The sequence below is a fragment of the Pristis pectinata genome, chromosome 22 (assembly GCF_009764475.1).
Source record: "Pristis pectinata isolate sPriPec2 chromosome 22, sPriPec2.1.pri, whole genome shotgun sequence".
NCBI classification, from domain to species: domain Eukaryota; kingdom Metazoa; phylum Chordata; class Chondrichthyes; order Rhinopristiformes; family Pristidae; genus Pristis; species Pristis pectinata.
Genome location: NC_067426.1, coordinates 7,798,868 through 7,820,173, shown reverse-complemented (window position 1 = coordinate 7,820,173; position 21,306 = coordinate 7,798,868). Strand labels below are relative to the sequence as shown.

Here is a 21,306-nt window from a genome sequence, read left to right as displayed (position 1 = left end):
GAGCCTTGAATATATTCTGCAGCTGAGATTGGTCAATATTATACAGCCCTCTGGAGTATAGAAGACCATAGGTTCATAATGCTTTGAGTGGGCAGCACAATGGCACAGTTAGCATGGCTGCTGCCTCACTGCTCCATGGTCAAACTTGATTTCCTGTGCTGTCTGTGTGTAGTTTGCACGTTCTCCCTGAGACCGTGTGGCTCTGGCTCCCTCCCACATCCCAAAGATGTGCAAACTGTTTAGTTGATTCGCCACTGTGATCCGCACCTAGTGTGTTGATGAGGGGTAGAATCTGAGATTGGGAGGGGGAGTTGATGGGAATGTGGGAGAAAATTAGTGGGTAATGGGATTGCCCTGTGAGCCAGCATAGACTCGATGGGCCGAAGTCTCCTGTGTTGTAAAAAAATATGGAAAAGAAATTACCTCCTTTCAGTCCCAACTGGCCACATCCTTGTCCAGAGAGAGCGATCCGACCCCTTCTCCACACCCACCTCTAGTTCTCCAGCAAAAGGAAACAACCTCAGTCTTCACTTGTCAGATCCTCGAAAGATTTATTTCAAAGATTTATTTTATTATTCTCAACTCCAAAGAATAGAGGTCTAGTCTTATAAAGTGCTGCAGATTAATTGGATTCCAACCTAGTCCAGACAATTAGAACCACACAAAACCACGAACATCAACCATTTACTTCTCTTATTAGTTCTTTAATTTTCATTTGTATGTTTTACATTTCTGCTACTTATTTTTCCTTTCATGAGACAGCTGATCTTAGAGAAGACATACAGAAGGGCTCATCACTGAGGCAATATGGGTAGAGCTTAAAAATAAGAAGGGTGCAATCACTCTGATGGGGTCATCCTCTAGGCCCCCCAATAGCCACCAGGAGATAGAGGAACAGATATGCAGACAGATTATGGAAAGATGTAAATAGAACAGAGTTGTTGGGGTGGGTGAAGTTAACTTTCCCGATATTGACTGGGGTTTTCTTGGTGCAAGGAGCTTAGATAAGAGCAGAATTTCTTTAGTGCATTCAAGAGGGTTTCTTGAAACAGAAGACCTTCATCTGTTTTTAACTCAGTATTTTATCTGTTGCTGATCACAATCAGCTCTCCAGGGATCTGCTTCTTATATACCCAGCTTCACTCACCCACTCTATGCTCAGGGCACTCTTTTCAATAAGTTGGAACAAGCCCAGTGGGTTGAATGGTCTCCCCTAGTGCTGTGTCACTTGATCATCTGCTGTTTCTTAATTATAAATTACAGTGACCGTAGAGAATATTTGGAAATGAGTGCATTTGAAGTAACTCATTCTTCTGTGCAGCTGTTGCGTTCTTGTATTTGCCCAGTTAGATGAGAATTAAATGTCCATAGAAAGTAACTGAATTTCTTTCTTCTCCCCCAATACATTTCAGTGATTAAATTTATTTAAATGTTTGAATCATTGCTAATGAAAGCAAAATTTATTATGAGTTATCCATGTACTTAAGATAACTTTCTTCATGTTATCAAGAGAAGGCAAAATGAAATCGTGCAATTTGCATGTGTGATGTATAGAATAATACAAATGGAATTCATTTGAGATGTTCTAACACCAGGATTTTACATAGCTGCTGAATATTTGATTAATGCTGTCAACTGGAAACTGTCAACTAGCTGTCCAGCTTGTGAAACTTCTGTGTAAATTCTAAGCAGCTCATTGGAGAAGATGTCTTCTGAGATGGTGAGGGCGTGAGGAAGACTGATACATACTCACTTTACATCCAAAACAACAAGGTAGTTAAATCACACCTCTTCAATGTAAGATAATTACTTCTGAAGGATTTTGAGAAACTATCAACCAAACCTGACCCAAGTCACGTAAAGTGACGCATTTTGGAAAGTCAGATAGGGGTTGGACATGTACAGTAAATGGTAGGGCACCAAGGACTTTTGATAAACGGAGACCTAGGGGTCCAAGTCCATAGTTCCCTGAAAGTGGCCACACAGGTAGATGGGATGGCGGAAGTGGCGGACAGCATTCTTGCCTTCATTGGTCAGGCCATAGAATGTGATGTAGCAACTTTACAAAACAATAGTTAGGCCACACCTATTAAGTGCAGTTCTGGTCACCACAAGATGTGACTGTGCAGAAGAGATACATCAGGGTGTTCCCTGGATTGGAAGACTTCAGTAATGAGGCGAGATAGGATAAGTTGGTCTTGTTTTACCAGGAGTGAAGGAGGAGGGTGAGGGATGCCCTGATATAAGTATATAAGAGGCATTGATAAGGTAAATGGTTAGAATCGTTTTCCTACGGTAGTGGTATCAAGCACAAGAGGGCGTAGGTTTAAGGTGAGAAGGAGATTCAAAGGGGATCCAAGGGGTATGTTTTTTGAACAGAGGGTGGTTGGTATCTGGGATGCGCTGACAGATGAGGTGATGGAATCAGATGCGTTGAAGAGGTACCTAGACCACACTTAAATAGGCAAGGCGGAGAAGGATACAGTCCTAATACAAGCAAATGGGGTTAATGTAGATGGGCAAAAAGGTCAGCATGGGTGTAGAGGGCTGAATGGACCATTTCTCTGCTGAATGACTATGACCGTGATACTAGGGCAGGCGACTAAGACTGGACAAAACGGTTGATTTTCAGGAGTGTCTAAAGGGAGCAAAAAAGAGGTGACAAGATTTAGGAATTTCAGAGCTCTGGGCCCAGGCAGCTGGTGGCATGGCCCTTAATAGTGGCTAGAATTGGAAGAGCACAGGTAGCTTTGAGGGTTACAGTGTAGAAGGGCAGGCACGGTAGTGTAGCGGTTAGCGTAACGCTTTACAGCTCAAGCGACCCGGGTTCAAATCCACCGCTGTCTGTAAGGAGTTTGTACGTTCTCCCCGTGTGTCTGCGTGGGTTTCCTCCGGGTGCTCCGGTTTCCTCCCACATTCCAAAGATGTACGGGTTAGGGTGTTGTGGGCGTGTTATGTTGGCGCCAGAAGCGTGGCGACACTTGTGGGCTGCCTCCAGAACATTCTACGCAAAAAGATGTATTTCACTGTGTGTTTCAAAGTACATGTGACCAAAAAAGATATGTTATCTTATTACAGAAATGGATAAAGTGGAATCAAAGAGGAATTTAAAAACAAGGATCAGAATTTTAAAAGCAAAGGAATTGCTTAACCAGTACATCAGTATGCTTTGAGGCAAGAACAGTAGGTTGGACACAGGCATCAGAGCTTTGGATGACCTCATTGTTACAGAGGGTACAATGGTGTTGGCCTGCCAGGTGTGCCTTGCAGTTGTCAGGTCTGGAGGTGATGGAAGCAGAGGTGAGGTGAGAAGTTTACGCCAAGAGAATAAGATGAAGCAGAGTGGAGTTGGCTTTACCCGAAGCATGAATAGCTGTACACACTGTGCAATTCAATGAATGTGATGATTGGCAGACTGAGCACCCACCACGAATGACCAAAGCTACAGAGGCAGGGCAGGGGATATATTCTCATTGGATGACTGATTTTTGCAAGAAAATTTCCTTGCAAACACTAATGATTTTAATAATCAGTCACCGATGCTTGTGAGATAAAATTAGATTACTTAAAGGATTTCACTTTTGACTAACTCAAAACTCAGATGGTTAGAATCAGAAGCAGATGGGTGGCCACATTATAGCGCCATTACAGTGGTTCCAGTGATTAATGAGCCGAGGATGATACAGGTTCTTCAATTAGGTCAAGCAAGCAGCAGTCATTCTCTGGTGCTCAGTATGTTGAAGCCCAATTAACTTCCATCCAGTCCTGATGCAGGTCCTGACCCGAAATGTCAACATACACCTATTGCCTCCACAGATGCTGACTGACCCGCTGAGCTCTTCCAGCGTTCTGTTTTCCCTTCCAGATTCCAGCATCTGCAGTCTCTGTTTTCCATCAGAGTAACATGGTCAGATTCTAAAGAACTTCCTGCATCCAGGACTGTGATTGGATTAACTTTCAACATTCTTCTCTGGATTTGTTATTTCCTAATATATATCTCAGGTTCGAAACAGAAAAAGGGTGATTTAATTTTCCGTTACTTGCTGCACTGTGCACAGTTATAACTGAAGCACCTGAATCTGACAGAAACAGTTTCACAGCAGTTGATGCAAGGCAATATTGTTTTTCATACAACTGGATTTTCCAGTGACTGCCACATCTGAATACAGAGGAAAATTGTAAACACATCAGTAAAAATGTTGGTACTTCAACAAACTTTCAAAGTAGCATACTGATTTAAGTCCAAAGACATGATTTTATTTAGTCATTGCTTATTCCATTAACTCTACCCAAAATTACTTCACACTTGAAAACAAGCAGTTGCTAATTCTGGCTGTAGTGCAGATTTAGTTAATTGTCTATTTTCTTTGGGTCTTTAACTCTACTTCCCTCCTGAGTCCCACGATTACATTCCTGCTGTTAGACTGAAACATTTACAAACTTTAGTGTGTCCTTCAAATTTCTCCCCTCTAGTGAATACCCTGACTCTTTCGACATTACAGTTCGATGGGAGCCTGCAGATACCCAGCCCTCACAAAGAACTGACAGATTATTCAATGTCGTGGGAATCATAATCGAGGCTGAAGAGCATCTGTGGTCAGCAGGGTGCTGCTGGCCAGTGAATACACTGGTGCTAAAGCACTTTGGGGTGTCTGATTCTGAAATAGTTCTTTCCCTTTACTTAGAAGCAGAGAAGCCCTTTTTTGTTTCTTGCTGTTCACCATCCACAGCCACTGAGGCCAACACTAGACCCCACAACTGCTGATCAAATAACCCAAGGAGGACTGGGTCTTAAATCTACCACAAGGTTTAAGTCCTGCACATTACAACGGTCCCCTTGAGTCTGCAGTGTCTGATGAATTTTTGCAGCACATCATTCAGAACTTTTGTTTCAACAATCTCAAAGTACTTCCTTCCTAAAAATAAACACCTCAATCCTCAAAGCAGAGCTGTCAATTACATAATGATTTTCAGTCCTTTGACAGCCTCTGGCATAAACCATTCCCTGGGTCTTGTCTCTTTGGCGGAAGTCAATGAGCTCAGAACAGGAAGAGGGAAAGAGACAAAATGTTACAATGTTACAAAAGTTAGACCACACTTGGAGTATTGCGTTCAGTTCTGGTCACCTCATTATAGGGAGGACATGGAAGCTTTAGAAAGGGTGCAGAAGAGATCTACCAGGATGCTGCCTGGATTGGAGAGCATGTCTTATGACGAAAGATTGAGTGAGCTAGGGCTTTTCTCTTTAGAGAGAAGAAGGATGAGAGGTGACTTGATAGAGGTGTACAAGATGATAAGAGGCATAGATCGAGTGGACAGTCAGAGACTTTTTCCCAGGGCAACAATGGCTAACACGAGGGGGCATAATTTTAAGGTGATTGGAGGAAGGTATAAGGGGGATGTCAGGGGTAAGGTTTTTACACAGAGAGTGGTGGGTGTGTGGAACGCACTGCCAGCTGAGGTTGTGGGGGCAGATACATTAGGGACATTTAAGAGACTCTTAGATAGACACATGAATGGTAGAAAAATGGAGGGTTCTGTGGTGGGAAGGGTTAGATAGATCTTAGAGCAGGATAAAATGTCGGCACAACATTGTGGGCTGAAGGACCTGTACTGTGCTGTAATGTTCTATGTTCTAAAATGGCACCAAAGAAATACTTTGTCACGTTGTTGGGCATTGTAGCTTCTCTTTTTCCCAGCTTATTGTCCTGAATATGCTGACAGCAGTGAGCATTTAATTATGTTTGGATACATTGCCATTGTCTGGGGGCAGCGCTTCAGGATGTTGGTAGGCTATTTGACCATGACTGTGAAGGTGGGTTCAAGACACAGCCTAATCCAGCTGTCATCCCGCAACCAAACACAAGTAACTTCCCAGTTTGCCATTTGAGAGGGGAAATCCTGGCTGATTTCTCTCATGTTTACTGCCTTCTATGCAGTGGTGGATCTGGATCAGCACAGCTAGTGATCTGTAGCTCTGTGTTCCTGATCTGCATGTGTCCGATACTCACCAACTCTACCAATGGAACCACTGATTGCAGCTTTAGTTTGAGCATAATGTTTTGATAAACTCTGCTTATGCCTTTAGACATACCTTTATGAATTTTTGATGTTTCCTGGGCTTTGTTCAATAAATTAAGCAGCTGCTTCCTGAAGAAAAAATCTGCAGTTGCATCTTCCCAAGTGTCTGGTGAGATTTACATTCATGGCACTGTTGCTTTCTATTTAAAATTTGTCACTGCCATAAAGGACACACAGAGTCCATAAGGTGGCTCATTCAAACATTTTGATGTTTGGTAAATCAGAACTCACAATATAAAGAATAACTTCAGAAAACAGGCATTATGTGTACAAGATTATCTTCCAGATAAAATGTAACAATTAAATCTAAATATCAAGATAAAATCTGTTTGAGCGAATTGTACTGCAATCAAATAATTAAGCAGTACAGATAATCAAGCACATAGTTTTTCATACTTTGCAAAGCAGTCATTTCACAGACATTTCTTTCTACAAGTTACACTAGTTATTGTACATTGATGAAACCCACTTTCCAACTGGTTTCTGTCTCAGTTTGGTTCGACGTGACACTCACAAACCTCCACCCACTTGAATCTTTAGTTCTGGCAAATGAAATCCTGCTGCATGTATTTATGAAACAATGCTCAAAAAGATGCATGTGAAATTGGTCTAAGTTAGTCTAGTTAAATGAAGTATCATTGTACTTTTCCTGTTCACTGGTCAATTTGATTGGAACAATGGACTCAGCATACATATGTGTGTATCAAGCAGTCATCATACAAGAATTAATTAAGATATGATGTGTCAGATTAATTGTAGCTCTTTCTAATAAATGCACATTTTAATTAAAGTTCCAACAGTGACAGACTTTACATAATAGATTTTAAAGGTACAGTTACACTGTCTGTATCCTGTTATTGTGAAGCACCTTCTGGTGTGCATGAATATGAATTGCAGCTCCTGGTTACATTGTGCATTGTACTTGCATCACTCAAAAGACCAAACTGTCCACACAAATGACTCCAGTCAATACTTATTCTAACTGTAAACACTTCTTTCCCTTTTTACATATATCAATGCTACTTGAATCTATAAAAAAATATAAATTTATATTTGGGAATCACACTGACTCTCAATATGTTAAAGGCAGGAAACATATGAAATAGAAGCAGAAGGTGGCCATTTAGACCCTTGTGCCTGATCTATGGTTCAGTCAGATCACGGCTGATCTCTTACCTCAGGGACACTTCCCTGCACTAACCCAATATCCTTTAATTTCCTTAAAATCCAGAAATCTAGCAACCCCTGTCTTGTATATACTCAGTGACTGAAACTCCACAGCCCTCTCGAGCAGAGCATTCCAAAGATTCCTCATTTTCTGGATGAAGAAATTTCTTTTCATCTCGTGTCTGAATGGGAGACACCAGCTTCTCATCGCCCGACTAAGGGAGGCAACACTGTCAAGCCTTGTAGGAGCTTTACATGCAGGACCTCTTCCACCTGGAGGCAGTTTCACAGAGTGAGTCACAATAAGTGGTTGTCTGATGAGAAGCTGAGTTCAGGAGGTGGGTGAGCAGTTTTCTGGACAAGTTGTACAATTGTAGAGTCTTAATATAGCTGGAGGCAGCCACTCAGTTCAGTAAGTCTGGAGCTATCAGCCAGTCCAGTCCCCAACTCCTCTCTGGAGCTATGCAAATTTTTGTTTCAAGTATTTATGTACTGCATTATTGAAAACCACAATTAAATCCATTTCACCCCTCCAAATCCCAACGCCATTGTAACACTAACTGTAAATTTTAATTTCAAGAGAGAATGCTCACTCCTCACTAGTATATGATGACACAAAAGGTGTCAGTTCCCTCTGGAGATGTTGCTTGATCTGGGTACCCTTTGAGTATCCATAAAGCAGCCTCTGGGTACCAAATTGCACGCCGGCCAGCGAGGACTGAATTTAACCAATCCCAGAAAGCATTGAAAGGTTGGAGGGGTGGAGTGAGGGCGGATGAGGTGGTTGGGTGGTGAGTCAAGTGCCAGACTCTCCCAAGCTCTGCGGCATGTGATACAGGTAGCTTTAGTCCCTGGACTACATCTCCATGCCGACGGTGAAGTCCCTACCCAAAATGCACGTGAAGCGGCAACCATTCCAGGGACAACAGTGGAGTGCAGGATGAAGGGTAACAGGGCACAAGGCAACAAACCAAATTACTGGGCAAAACTAAAACCAAATGCATAGACGTTGGACGCATTTCCACAGGCTGTTGGGGTTCTCCAAGCTATATAGCTTAGCAATCATTTTTAGCTCAATACTATTGGGAATTTGTCGCAGGCAGGTGTGTTTGATTCCCCCGAGCGCAGGGATTGGTCAGTTTAGGTCATGCACCAAATGACATCACATCATCATCCATAGGTACTGAGCTAAAGTGATGGAACTTATGTTCTTTGATTGTGTGGCGCAAAGAAATTGAGGAACCTCGGCAGCAGTTTGGCAGTGAGGTGTGAATGATATGGCGTTTACCATTGCTCATTACACACACAGAAGCGTCACTCCAAGCTCCCTCAATGATCGCAGTGTTGAGGTTGGACAGCGATCCCTGCACTTCCATATGCTGCTTTCTCTTCCAAATCCAATGTCAGCATCCTGTCCCAGGACAACATTCCCAGCACTGAGGCCCCCGTTCCATTCAGTCAGCTCCAATGGGCAGGCACGGTGTTTGAATGCCCAATACAATCCCAAAAGAGAAGTACCATTTCAAGCTCCACAAGGCAGTAGGTTACCAGGTGGACAGAGAAAAAAAAGATTCAAAGGTGTCCTCAAAGTCTCCTTTTAAAGAGTAACATGTCTTCTGACTCATGGCAATCCCTCACTCCCAACCAGTCAAAAGATGGAGGAAACTTCAGGATGGCATTGAGAATCTCTCTCTCCATTTGTTGGGAGCACACAGAAGCCCAGTGAAAATAGCACAAAAGCACACCTTTCAAACTACCTACCCACACAAAACACTGGAGGAACTCAGCTGGTCAGGCAGCATCTATGGAAGTCTGGATCTCCCGGTTGCCAGCTACTTTAATTCTCCTCCTCATTCCCACACCGGCATGTCTGTCCTCGGCCTCCTCCACTACCAGGGTGAGGCTAAACTCAAACCAGAGGAACAACACTGCACATTCCACCTGGGTCGTCTACAACTTGTCAGCATGAACATTTGAATTCTCCAACTTGTGGGAACGGCTCCCCCTCTGTCCCTTTTCTCTCTCCTCCTGATCCACTCGGCACCCATCACCCTGTTGCTTTCCCTTCGTCGGCCCTCACCATCTCCCCATCACCCACACACTCCCCCCACTGGTTCCCATCTGCCCTCCTTGCCTCCCTGACTTGATTCCATGCTCCACCTTCCTCTCCTGTCAGATTCCATCATCTTTGTCACTTACACCAGCTTCAGACTCTTTCCCCCCCCCCCCCCCCACCCCCCCCAATCTGCCTATCAGCCCCCCTCACCCGGATCCTGCTCCACCCCTTCCCTCCACCTTTTTATACTGGCCATCTCCCCTCCGTCTTTCAGTCTAGATGAAGGGTCTCGACCCGAAACATTGACTATCCATTTCCCTCCATAGATGCTGCCTGACCCGCTGAGTCCCTCCAGCATTTTGTGTGATGCTGAGTGAATGTCTGTGACAGGTTGTGGACCAGAGTTGCCAAGGTAACAGACCGAATGTCTGTGATAAGGTGCCAGAAGACAGCGTTTGTGTGTTGCTCCAGATTCCAGCATCTGCAATCTCTTGTGTCTCCAGCTACCCACCCACCTACTCCATTAAGCACCTCCTACTCTACCTGCCTCATCAGCCAGAACCTCCAGAACTACAGTACAAACAAGTCACCTCCAATCCCAAGGGACTGCCCAAAGAGGAGGAGATAATTGTACAGGACATCCGTACTCTGGAACTCAAATCCTCTTGCAATAAAGCCTAATGTACCATTTGTCTAATTGCTTGCTGAACCTGCACACTAAGTTTCTGTGATTATGTACGAAGACACCCAGGCCCATCTGAACACCAACAGCTTTCAATTTGCCACCAGATTTAGAAAAAAAGTTTGCTTTTCTTTCTTTTTCTACCAAAGTCGGTGACCTCATGCTTCCCCCATTATATTTCATCCACCAAGTCCTCGGCCACTCAGTTACCCTGTCTATATCCCTCTGAAGCCTCTCAGTGTCCTTCACAGAGCCCCCACAGACATCCAGCTTCATAGCATTCGCAAACTTGAGTACATTGCACCTAATTACCACAAATGATTTGAACCTAAACACTGAAGTTGAAATATCTACCATTTTCCCCACCACTGATGTCAGGCTGTAGTTCCTTAGATGCTCTCTCCCTCCAGCTTGTGAGAGCTTCTCTAGAATCAATGAAATTTTTGGGTGACGACTAGGGCATCTGTAGTCTCTTTCAAACAATTGGAAATGGCAAGATTTTACACCAGTGTGTAAAACAGCACAATGCCACTCTGAGTGTAATTTTTGGCCAATTTCGAGAAGTGGTTGGGGTGGGGAGGGGGCACGATGGGAGTGGGCACTTGTGCTATTGACAACACATTGAAGACACTGAAAGTAACTCCAAAAGCACTGGCATCTAGGGGAAAAGAGGAGCTTTTGGGAGGGTCTTCCAGTAAAGAGAGTACAGGAAAGAGGAAGTCAAACCTTTCATGCTCCACTCTGAACAAACAGACCCCTTACTGTGGGGCTACAAGTACACACGGTCACCTGTAGTGAGCCCCGCTTCCTGATCTAGTTCCTGGCGGTTTTGTCCAACAGGGAATGTACAACCACTTTCTCTCTCAGGGCAACAGTTAAGATTCTATCTGGATCTCCATATTTAAGATCAGTGTTCCTACTGTTTGTTCAGGGTGCAGTTAAAATTCCAGAAGCTCACCTAGATGATGTTAATAACCCATCCTATTTCTGTTGGGTGGCTGGGGTTAATGCCACTTGTGCACATTGGGTAGGCAATGTATACACCCTGGGGTACCTTAGCTACACTAAGCATTTTACAGCTTCTGGCACTAGTTTGGCATAACTGCATCTTTAATGGGTTCCAAATGAAAAATATCAGTAAGCACGTGCTGGTGGTAAAATTGTGGGTTATAGTTTTCATAAAGAAACAGCTGTTCTTGAAGACATAAGGGATTAATGGTGAATGCGATCTGCCTTGCCTTCAAATTCTATTGAGCAAATTAGATTTATTAATGAAGGAACAAACCAGTCATCCCTGACTACAGAAATTTAGCCAACATTACAAGGAAAATGAGATAATATAGCTGAAATAATTTTATACATATGTCTGAAGGGCATCTTTTAAATATGGTATGTATCTTTCAATACCATATTCTTTGAGAACAAATATTGTTGTCAAGACATGCTGGCACAGTGTTATATAGCTTAGCTTAGTAAAGATATGTCCTGTATTGCACATTTCCACAGATGGCAAATTTAATATATGCATTTAAAGACTAGCAGTAAAGTGAAAATAAATATTTAAAATTCTAAAGGTTCATGTAGTGCAATTTTAGAATGTCACTTTTTTGTTATTCTAATCAATGTTTTCTTATTCACATTTACACACAAAAGCCTAACGTAACCTTGTAGCTTGAGGTCTAATTGACAGGTGCATTGAAGATTCCATGTGCAAGTTTCCCTTATTGCAGAGGGATAAACAAAGTACTAAAACACACAATACACAAACCAGACAAATAAGTGACACAAAAAGGGTTGCAGTGCATTGCTCACTCCCACTTTGTCTGTGATCTTGACAGCAGACAATGCACCATTCCCACAGGACTACCTCTCGGTCAGCATCTTCTGAAACGCACAAGCTTCTGGAAAGCCCGCTTGAAGTCCTCATTGAAAGCTGTGTAGATGACTGGGTTGATGAGCGAATTCAAGTAACCAAGCCACGTGAAGAGGTCAAAGAGGACTGGGTGGAACCAGCACGCCTCTTTGCAGGTGCCCATTACCAAGGCCACTACAAAGAACGGGAGCCAGCAGAAAATGAAAGCACCCAGGATGATCCCCAAGGTCTTGGTGGCCTTCCTCTCCCTGGCCGCACAGATTCTTTTCCTCTCCAGCACGCTGTCTGAAACCTTGACCTTGACGTGGTTCAGGTAGACTGGCGATTCACCAGAGTGAGGGAGGGTCTCCTGGCTGGTGAAGCCAACAGAACACAGCGAAGATCCAGTGGACCCGCTGATCAGCTGAGCAGTGGTAAAGCGCTTCCCAAAGGCAGAGGGTGGCTTCTGAATCCTTGACCTGGCAGCCAAGTAAATTCTGCCGTACAGTATAATTAGCAGCACGCTGGGGATGTAAAAGGCTCCAAAAGTGGAGTAGATGGTGTAGAATATCTGGTCGGTGTTGACCGCACACTCTTTGAGTTCGTCAAGGGCTTTCGATTGCCTCCAAAACAGTGGTGGTATAGAGATGCAGATGGAGATGACCCACACCACAGCTATCATCAGGCCCGCCCTGCCAGGCGTGCGTCGTTTGGTGTACTCCAAGGCATCAGTGATGGCCCAGTATCTGTCCAAAGCAATTACGCACAAGTGCAAGATTGATGCAGTGCAAAATGTGATGTCAGAAGACAGCCAGATATCACACATTATCTGTCCCAAGGTCCAGGTCTTGATGACAGTGTACACAATACTGATGGGCATCACCATAATAGCTACCAGGAGGTCTGTCACAGCCAGAGACCCAATGAGATAGTTGGCAGGTGTGTGCAACTTCCTAGTGAGGCAAATGGTGACAAGCACGAACGAGTTGGAAAGAATAGTCGCCAGCGTGATGATGCCCAGCACCACAGATAGAGAAATCCTCAGCCCCAGTTGAGCATTTTCATTCCAGCTGATGTGCATTGCAGTGGAATTTTCTGGGGAGTTGGTTATCACATCTTCAAGGGAAACTGCGGAGTAATTATCGTGGTCCATCGTCAATGAGTGCAGATCCGAAGAAAAGTCATTGTTCTTTTCCAACTCTGTGCTAAACTATTATATTCATGACACAAGTAACACAGTGGCAGTTGCTGTTGTTGTGGAGGCTGGACCCATTATACAAGCAATATTTCATACCTAGTGCAGGAAAGAAGAAAAACAATTTACTGATAGAAATTTACAACGTTATAATCCTAATGCATGAAAGCATGTCAGCATGTGCTAAAATCCTTTGTTGCAGTTTGTATTATTACAATTTGGCATTAAATGAATAAAGTCAAAAGCATTATATTAATGGGTTGTCTATGTAATTAAAGATTTACTGACATTTACAATGTTTAATACAAAAACTACTAACTTTCAAAAAGACAGGAGTGAACTTGCAATTGCACAGCACTTTCCAATTCCAAGGATGCCCGACAGACAATTAAGTTCATCTCTGAAGTGTAGCTGTTGTTGTAATGCAAGAAACTTAACAGCTAATTAAAGATCTGATAAAATATAAATGAGATGAGGATTATGTATTCCAGTCATGTCGGTTGAGGGATAAATATTGGCTAGGGCACCAGTTTAATGTTTAATCTGACATTAAAGTACTCCCTAAGCAATGCTCTGGATAATCAGCCTCGATTTTGTACTCAGTTCTCTCAAGTGGGGCTTGAACTCACAGCCGCTTGGCTCAGAGGTGAGCGTTCCACCAGTGAGCACAGCTGACAGAATGTACAGCTACCTGCAATTTTATCCCGAAGCACGACTTCACCCTCTGGTATTCTATTAACCCTAGCATGTCAGGTCGTCCTGACTAACAGCTTCAGCCACTGAAGGCATTCTGCTCTGAGTTAGAGTCATGGAACCATAGAGCACAGAAACAGGCTCTTTGACTCAATGAATCTACGCTTAGCATTCCTTCCACCCGACACCATTAAGTCTGCACGAACTCTGGGAGGCAAGACAAGGAACAGAAGCTTATGAGCAGTGATGGCCCACCCCAGCTTCACACAACATTACACCCACTCAGCCTGTTTTGGATTGGTAATGACACAGCCAATCAACCCTATTGCTCTGCTCTTTCCTCACCATCCTTGCTTTAGTCTTGTTCAAAAAAGGGCAACAGAGAACATCAATAAGAGTAAAGCAAAAACTGCTGGAGGAGCTCAGCAGGTCAGGCAGCATCTGAGGAGGGAAATGTCAGTGAAGGGTCTCGACCTGAAACATTGACTGCCCATTTCCTTCCACAGATGCTGCCTGACCCACTGAGTTCCTTCAGTAGTTTGTGTGTTGTCCCAGACTCTAGCCCCTGCAGTCTCCTGTGTCTCCATCATGTGAGTAATCAGCTCACTGTGGGGCAGTTTTGCTGGTTTCTTGTTTTTAAATTTTTAAGAATAAACTGCATTTAAAAGCATCACCAACCCCAACAACAAAAAAAGCAAATTCCAGAATATCACAATACAAGCCTGCACTGAAATCGTGGAAAGAATGCACATTGATCTTATAGCAGTGACTTCAATTCTCCAATACTTTTAAACAAAAATAAAATCATAATAATCCTCTGAGGCCCAGAACAGGTAATGTGAACGTGCCTGTTGGAAGAGATTGGTTACTAGAGCAAACAGTTTAGTTTCTTATCTCTGGTGCACACCTGACTGATGTTAATCAAAACCCGAATGAAACGTTAACAGAAATATGCAGGTTCCAGAAGCCAAGATTAATAGAGAAGGGTGAATTAAAAAAATCCATCGTGACACTGGGAATTTAAAATCAGTTGGAAACAAAATCCAATCTAGAGGAAAGTGAGCCGGATGCTTTCGATGTACATGTGACTAATAAAGGTATCTTATCTTAAAACCCCCAAATTATACGCTTGTATCTGATGGAACCAGAATCAGTTCGCTTACCCAGTCCGAGCTATGTGTGACTCCAGACCCTCTGGAACACGGCGGAATGGTAACTGTCTTCTGAGGTCGCTCCACGCGTCTCCAAGTTGCCCCCAAACAGCTCCCGGGACAACTAGGAGTGAACAATACCAGTGACACCCTCATCCTGAGAACGATTTACTCAACATATACCACAAAAATCATAAAGTCCTTTTTTTGAAGCCTGCACTTTAAGGGACTGGGAACAAAATCCTGGCTTTCACAGCGAGCGTTCAAGTCTGCAAACCTCATCAACAGTGTTGTAACTGTAAAATTGTTTAATTAAATATTCATACAGCGCGACTGTCCCCGGGGGGGGGGGGGTGGGTGGGAGGTGTGGGGGGGGGGGGGTTGGGGGGGGGGTGGGGGGGGGGGGGGTGGGTGGGAGGTGTGGGTGGGGGGCTGAGGGCGCCCGCCCCCACCTTCCAGCGTAGGAATAAATATCCCCCGTGGTCGAAAGGTGGCGGGCTAACGTCGAAGTTCCACATGCGGGGTGATTTCGAAACCCGCAAAGGGCAGAAACTGTGCAGGGGCGGGGGTACATTTCAACACCCCCTCCAAGAAACTCGATGCTAATCTTAAATTTATTTAAAATGACATACGAATTTACTGGAAAGTCGGAAAGGAAGCTAATAAATCTGTTGGAAAGCGAAGTTGAAACACAGCTGAGTTACAACGCAACAAAGCGCCGTTAAGAGGACATATTCACAAATGAAACCACCCGGAGTGAGAGTTTAAGGTGCAGGACTGGACGGGGCTGTTCTGGCGGTGTACACGTGATTGGGCAGCGAGAAGACACAGATGTAATTAAAGTTACAAAAAAGCAAATAGGGAAATAAAGGCGTGTGGAAATATTCATACATCCCTTACCGTTTAGTATATTTAAGAAGCGAATCCGCAAATTCTGTGCAATTGATCAATCTGCAGAGGAGGCACAATCCGGAGCCAGTGAAAGGTATACTTACTCAATATGTGTGTTCTCTCCAATAATCCCCTTTTCAGTATTTTATTCCCTCTCCCTCCCAGCCCAGAAGTTTGCTAAACGGGCTTGAAGACTCGGCGAAGCTTGCTTGCTGGCTGTTAGGTGTATTTTTCCCCTTAGAAGGGTTGCTCCTAGGCGACGGATGGCGTTGGTAGCCCGATCCTTGGGGCAGGGAGAGGTGCAAGAGTTGCCAACGTCAGCCACGCTCCCTCCTTGCGGACTCTTCATCGGAGACTGTCCATAGATCAATATCAGAGCGTACAATAAGGCAAAAAGAATGTGGTGTTCTCTTCATCTTGAATCAGACATCAACGGGCAGGTGCATTTCTGCTTTGGTTACATTTTGGAGCCCGGTGTATCGGATTCGCTCGACTAACTGGAGCAGCGAAGTTGCCTTGGGTCGTATTGTAACACAGTCCCCGCGCCGAACTGTAGCAACCGGGTGAGTTGCAGAGCGAGGAACACGTAGCAAATTGCTGGGAGCAGCCTTATCTGCTGAGGAGCCCGCACGGTCCACGGCGAAGGACTGCCAGGGATTCCGTGCGGAAAGTGCGATGGCAGGATCCGGCGCCAGCGCCTTTGAAACACGTGTATCGGCCGGCAGGTAGGAGCCGAGTTCACACACGACCTTCCCCAGGCGATGAATGAGGAAATGCACCGAACGGCACCAGAAACTCTTCCAGATGGCTGGTGCACCTTATTGGAATAAATGCAATACACCCCAACCGGCTCTGCTGGAGGAAAATCTCAACCCTGCTTCTGGGATCTTGCTGTGCCCGCATTTCCCTTCCCGTGTTGCTACAACGGTGCTCTGAAACCCTTTGGGAGGGCGGGGTCATCAACGTGACTGAGAAAATTGGAGACTGTTCATTTTCTTCTTTTACCTATCGATCTAGTCTTTTCCTGAAAGATAAACTAATTACCTAGTGCTAGTTGCTGATTACTTACTGGCAGACTGATCAGTCAGCGAATGGTAATCACACGTCACTTCTTCCCCGTCTGTTCCGTCATATTCCCTAATGTAGGGGCTGACACCACCTTGTAATGCCACCAGAGGTTTTTTTTCTCTCTTAATTAGTGTTGTACATCTGCAAAAGAAATATCACAGATACAATAGCTTCGTTGTGGAAGGAGATTTTGGTGCATTACAAACACTCAGTTCTTTCCCCACATTACAACAGTGACTGCACTTCACTGTTATGTTGATAGAATCAGTTTCAGTTTATTTTGTTTGCTGACATTGCCTCTAATCCTTGAGCAACAATTACAGGAGAAGTCTCTTCATATTCACCATTTGACCAGCATCACCCAAAGTAGATTCATTGGTCACCTGCCTCATTCCCGTTGGTGGGAGAGGAAGCTGCCACAATTCCACTGGTTAGTTCAGAGAACACTCTTTTGATTTTTGTTTTCTGATAATGAAAATAAATGAAATAACGTTTGCTTGGCTACTGAACTTGCCTGCCAATTTTTAAAAATTTCCTAAATGAATAATAATCACTAAATAAATAACCGAAGTTGTTTAGCAACTTGCGCGATTCCAGGGTGCCCCAAAATACTTTCCAGCCAGTGAAGTACATTTGAAGTGCAGTCACTGAAATGTAGGAAATGTGCACAGGAAGATCCCATATGAGAATGACTGATCTTTTTATGGGTGTTGATTGAGGGATAAGTATCCACCAGGACAATGAAGTAACCCCTTTGCCCTTCAAGACAATGCACGGCATATTTTACTTAGAGTTATAGACTAATACAGCATGGAAACAGGCCCTTCGGCCCACCTCGTCCATGCTGACCAAGATGCCCATCTAAGCTAGTCCCATTTGCCTGCATTTGACCTGTATCCCCCGAACCTTTCCTAGCCGCGTACCTATCTTTTAAATGTTACTTTTCCTGGCTCAACCGCTTCCTCTGGCAGCTTCATTGTTCAAAGAACCTTGGCCCACTATTCACTGCATGAAGGGCTTCACCTGAGGAGGAGGATGTACTGGTGGTGAGAGGGAGGCAGGAGCCAATAACCATTAAGGGCATTAGGAATGTATTGGTATTGGTATTGGTTTATTATTGTCACTTGTACCGAGGTACAGTGAAAAACTTGTCTTGCGTACCAATCGTACAGGTCAATTCATTACACAGTGCAGTTACATTGAGTTAGTACAGAGTGCATTGAGGTAGTACAGGTAAAAACAATAACAGTACAGAGTAAAGTGTCACAGCTACAGAGAAAGTGCAGTGCAATAAGGTGCAAGGTCACAACAAGGTAGATGGTGAGGTCAGAGTGTGCACCTGTTGAATGAGTCCCTCCAAAATGAGCAAACGTAAATTCCCGTGCATGTGGGAATATTCTTTCCCACTGCCATCAGATTCTTGAACCAACCTGAAAAAACCTAATTCTACCTCAGAATATATATCCCTCAACTAGCACTAATATTGTAATGTTTATCTTTGTTTATTTTATCATGTAAGTTATGAGTCATTTTTGTTAATTTAAGTTTATGTAATTTATGTACTGCTGTGATAAGGCTGATTTTCATTGCATTTATACCCTGTGTATGTATGCCCACGACTTGAACTAATGAATTGCCTTTTTTGACTTCTACCTTGAGGATGGTTTCATAGATTCTCCATTTCCCCCTTGTTTTTTTAGGATGATTCCACCTTCCGATCAGGCATCAGCTGACTTACCACGACGCAGGTGAGAAGTGATCATTCTTTGACCACTTTGACTGCTTCCCCTGATAATGCATCTGAAATGGAGTAATTATCCGTTATGGAAGCGTCAATCAGAACTCAGATTCAAACTCTCTTCAAGAATAAAGTGAGCTAAAATACTTACATTATGCTACCCACTGGACTTACTTTTAGTAAATAGACAGGTCCAAGAATATACAAATAGATTGGCGCATGAAACGAGCTGCTGGAGGAACTCAGTGGGTCAGGCAGCATCTGTGGAGGGAAATGGATAGTCAACGTTTCAGGTCTTGACCCGAAACACTGACTGTCCCCTTCCCTCCACAGATGCTGCCTGACCCGCTGAGTTCCTCCAGCAGCTTGTTTGTTGCTCCAGATTCCGGCATCTGCAGTCTCTCGTGTCTCCATGCAAAAAGATTGCTAGGGAACAGTTCAGTATTTTCAGAGATTAGGAGTCAGTCAGAATCTATTGTGTAAAACTATAAACAGTGATAAGGTTAGATGAAACAAATATGGTATTTGGTATCTGCTGTTCTTAGTAAATGATCGTAAACGTCATTGAACAATATTTGATTTCCATTTAGTATATTTGGGTATCCTTTTTTGTACAGCTGAATGATGCAAGTCAATTGCCTTTTATTATGTGTGGCTGTTTTGTGTGATCTGTCACTGGGATCTCTTTGCTTTGAACTGAAAAAGCAAAAAAGCAGACATTCCTTTCAAAATAATTGTGAAGATAAAGGCATTCCTCGTTATTTATGTAAAAATGATCAGCTACTTTAAGGGAGGAGTGGATGCCCGATTAGATCCTTCAGCTTTGTGGAAATGCCAACATGTTTTCATCTTCCCAATGAATGTGGTGATGTTACTGGATTTTTGCACTAAACCTGCCTCACAGACGTAAAGTCTTATCCAGAGGCAAAAAACTGCAGTTGCAGTAAATCTGATACGGGAATGTTGGAAATACGCAGTAGGTTAGGCAACATTGACAGGGAAACAAAACTAATGGAAGACCTGCACTCATGAATGGTAATCTGAAATGTCAACTCCACTTCTCTCTCCACAGATGCTACCTGACCCGGTGAGTGTTTCTAGTATTTCTGTGTTTATTAAAACCTTATCAATTCCTGGCTAAGTACAATTTTAACATTGTGATGCATACTTACTGCCAATCAATCTCTCTAGAACTAATTATCCATTCTCTGTTTTAGAGTTTAAAAATGTTAAATTTCGAATTAAAACTTTTTGAGGACCTTCCCTTCTGTCCTGTTTTTCATTCTTTCCCCTCATCCATCGTGTCCTTGTCTCTCTGTATATTTCTTTCTGTACTTGACCTTGACTCCTCCATACTATTTACATGTTGTCCCATTAATTTTACTATCCATTAATCAGTCCATTTACATGGATGTACATTTGTTTGCTTTTATTCACACAGGTCCCAGATATACAGTAGTCTTTTTTCCTCTTTACAATAATTTTATTGAATCCATGAAAAAAATACAGAGTACATGCATCAAGAAAGAGAATAAAAATACTACTGAATACATTGTATTAAATCGTACTTAGATTACAATACTCTAAATTAATAATCACATATAGTAGTTAGTTAATAAAGGAAGAAAACATTGAAATATTTTATTATAAAAAGTATCTACTCCCACTACCAAAACCCGAAGCTGTTAGATGGAAAAAACAACAAGGGAAAACTTTTAAAAAGGTAACCGTGTCAGCCAGTATCTGCATTTTAGTCCCCAAATCAGAGATTTTGAAAATAATTCAAAAAAGGTCCCCACAGGGTTTGAAAGTCTAGGTTAGGTTCAAAAACTGAACAGCGAATAGTAGCCTTTTTTCAAAACATTATTAAGAGGAAAATACACAAGGCCAATCAAACCAATGTAAACTATCCTGTAAAGTACCAACTGAAAGTATCCTGACTGGTTACATTATGGTCTGGTACGGCAATTCAAATGCACAGGAATATAAGAAGCAGCAGGGAGTAGTGGACTCTGCCCAATACATCACGGGCACTTCCCTCCCCACCATCGGTAGTGTCTACAGGAGGCGCTTCCTCAAGAAGGCGACATCCATCATCAAATATTCCCACCATCCGGCCATGCCATCTTCTCGCAGCTACCATCGGGCAGGAGGTACAGAAGCCTGAAGTCCCACACCACCAGGTTCAAGAACAACTACATCCCTTCAACCATTCAGTTCTTGAACCAACCAGCACAACCCTAATCACTAGAATTTAGCAACACTGTGACCACTTTGATCACTTTGCACTGCAATGCACTTTGTATTTTCTGTTGTAATTGTGTTCTTTCTTGCAAAAATTGTATTTAATTTATGTTTTTCTTGTGATGTTGTGTATCTGATGCTATGTGCCTGTGATGCTGCTGCAAGTAAGTTTTTCATTGCATCTGTGCACACAGGTACTTGTGCACATGACAATAAACTTGAGTTTGACTTTGACAATGGTAGATGCTGTTGGATGCTACCTGGCCAGAATTTCTGGACCACTACCAATGACAGGCACATTGGGGTGGAGTTCATCCTCTGGGTTTAACGTGTCTCAAACAGTGAAAGCTTTTTATCTTGGTCTACCAATATGGTACATCGCAGGTTTTCCAACCATCCAGCCACTTTGGAAATGTGTGCTGATCATCAAGTGTAACTTGTAATTTAATCAACTTATCCCCTAATATGAGACATTGAGGGAGAATTTG

At 43.3% G+C, this 21,306-nt stretch overlaps 1 protein-coding gene across 2 annotated transcripts; it reads right to left on the bottom strand.

Moving 5' to 3' along the window:
• Positions 1–11,316: 11,316 nt before the first annotated feature.
• LOC127581707 (5-hydroxytryptamine receptor 1D-like) lies at positions 11,317–15,889 on the bottom strand. Of its 2 annotated transcripts, none has more exons than XM_052036354.1 (3): positions 15,873–15,889; positions 14,890–15,001; positions 11,317–13,132 (listed from the first exon to the last, which is right to left on the bottom strand). In XM_052036354.1, the coding sequence occupies exon 3, from the start codon at positions 12,989–12,991 to the stop codon at positions 11,861–11,863; it is 1,131 nt and encodes a 376-aa protein (XP_051892314.1). In that variant the 5' UTR covers positions 12,992–13,132; positions 14,890–15,001; positions 15,873–15,889; the 3' UTR covers positions 11,317–11,860. The 2 variants fall into 2 exon arrangements, with proteins under 2 accessions (XP_051892314.1, XP_051892315.1); XM_052036355.1 differs by lacking the exon at positions 15,873–15,889 and adding an exon at positions 15,778–15,831.
• Between the last annotated feature and the right edge of the window lie 5,417 nt (positions 15,890–21,306).

Excerpts from the sequence above, each read along its gene's own strand:
- LOC127581707 (XM_052036354.1), bottom strand. The coding sequence starts at position 12,991 with ATGGACCACGATAATTACTCCGCAGTTTCCCTTGAAGATGTGATAACC.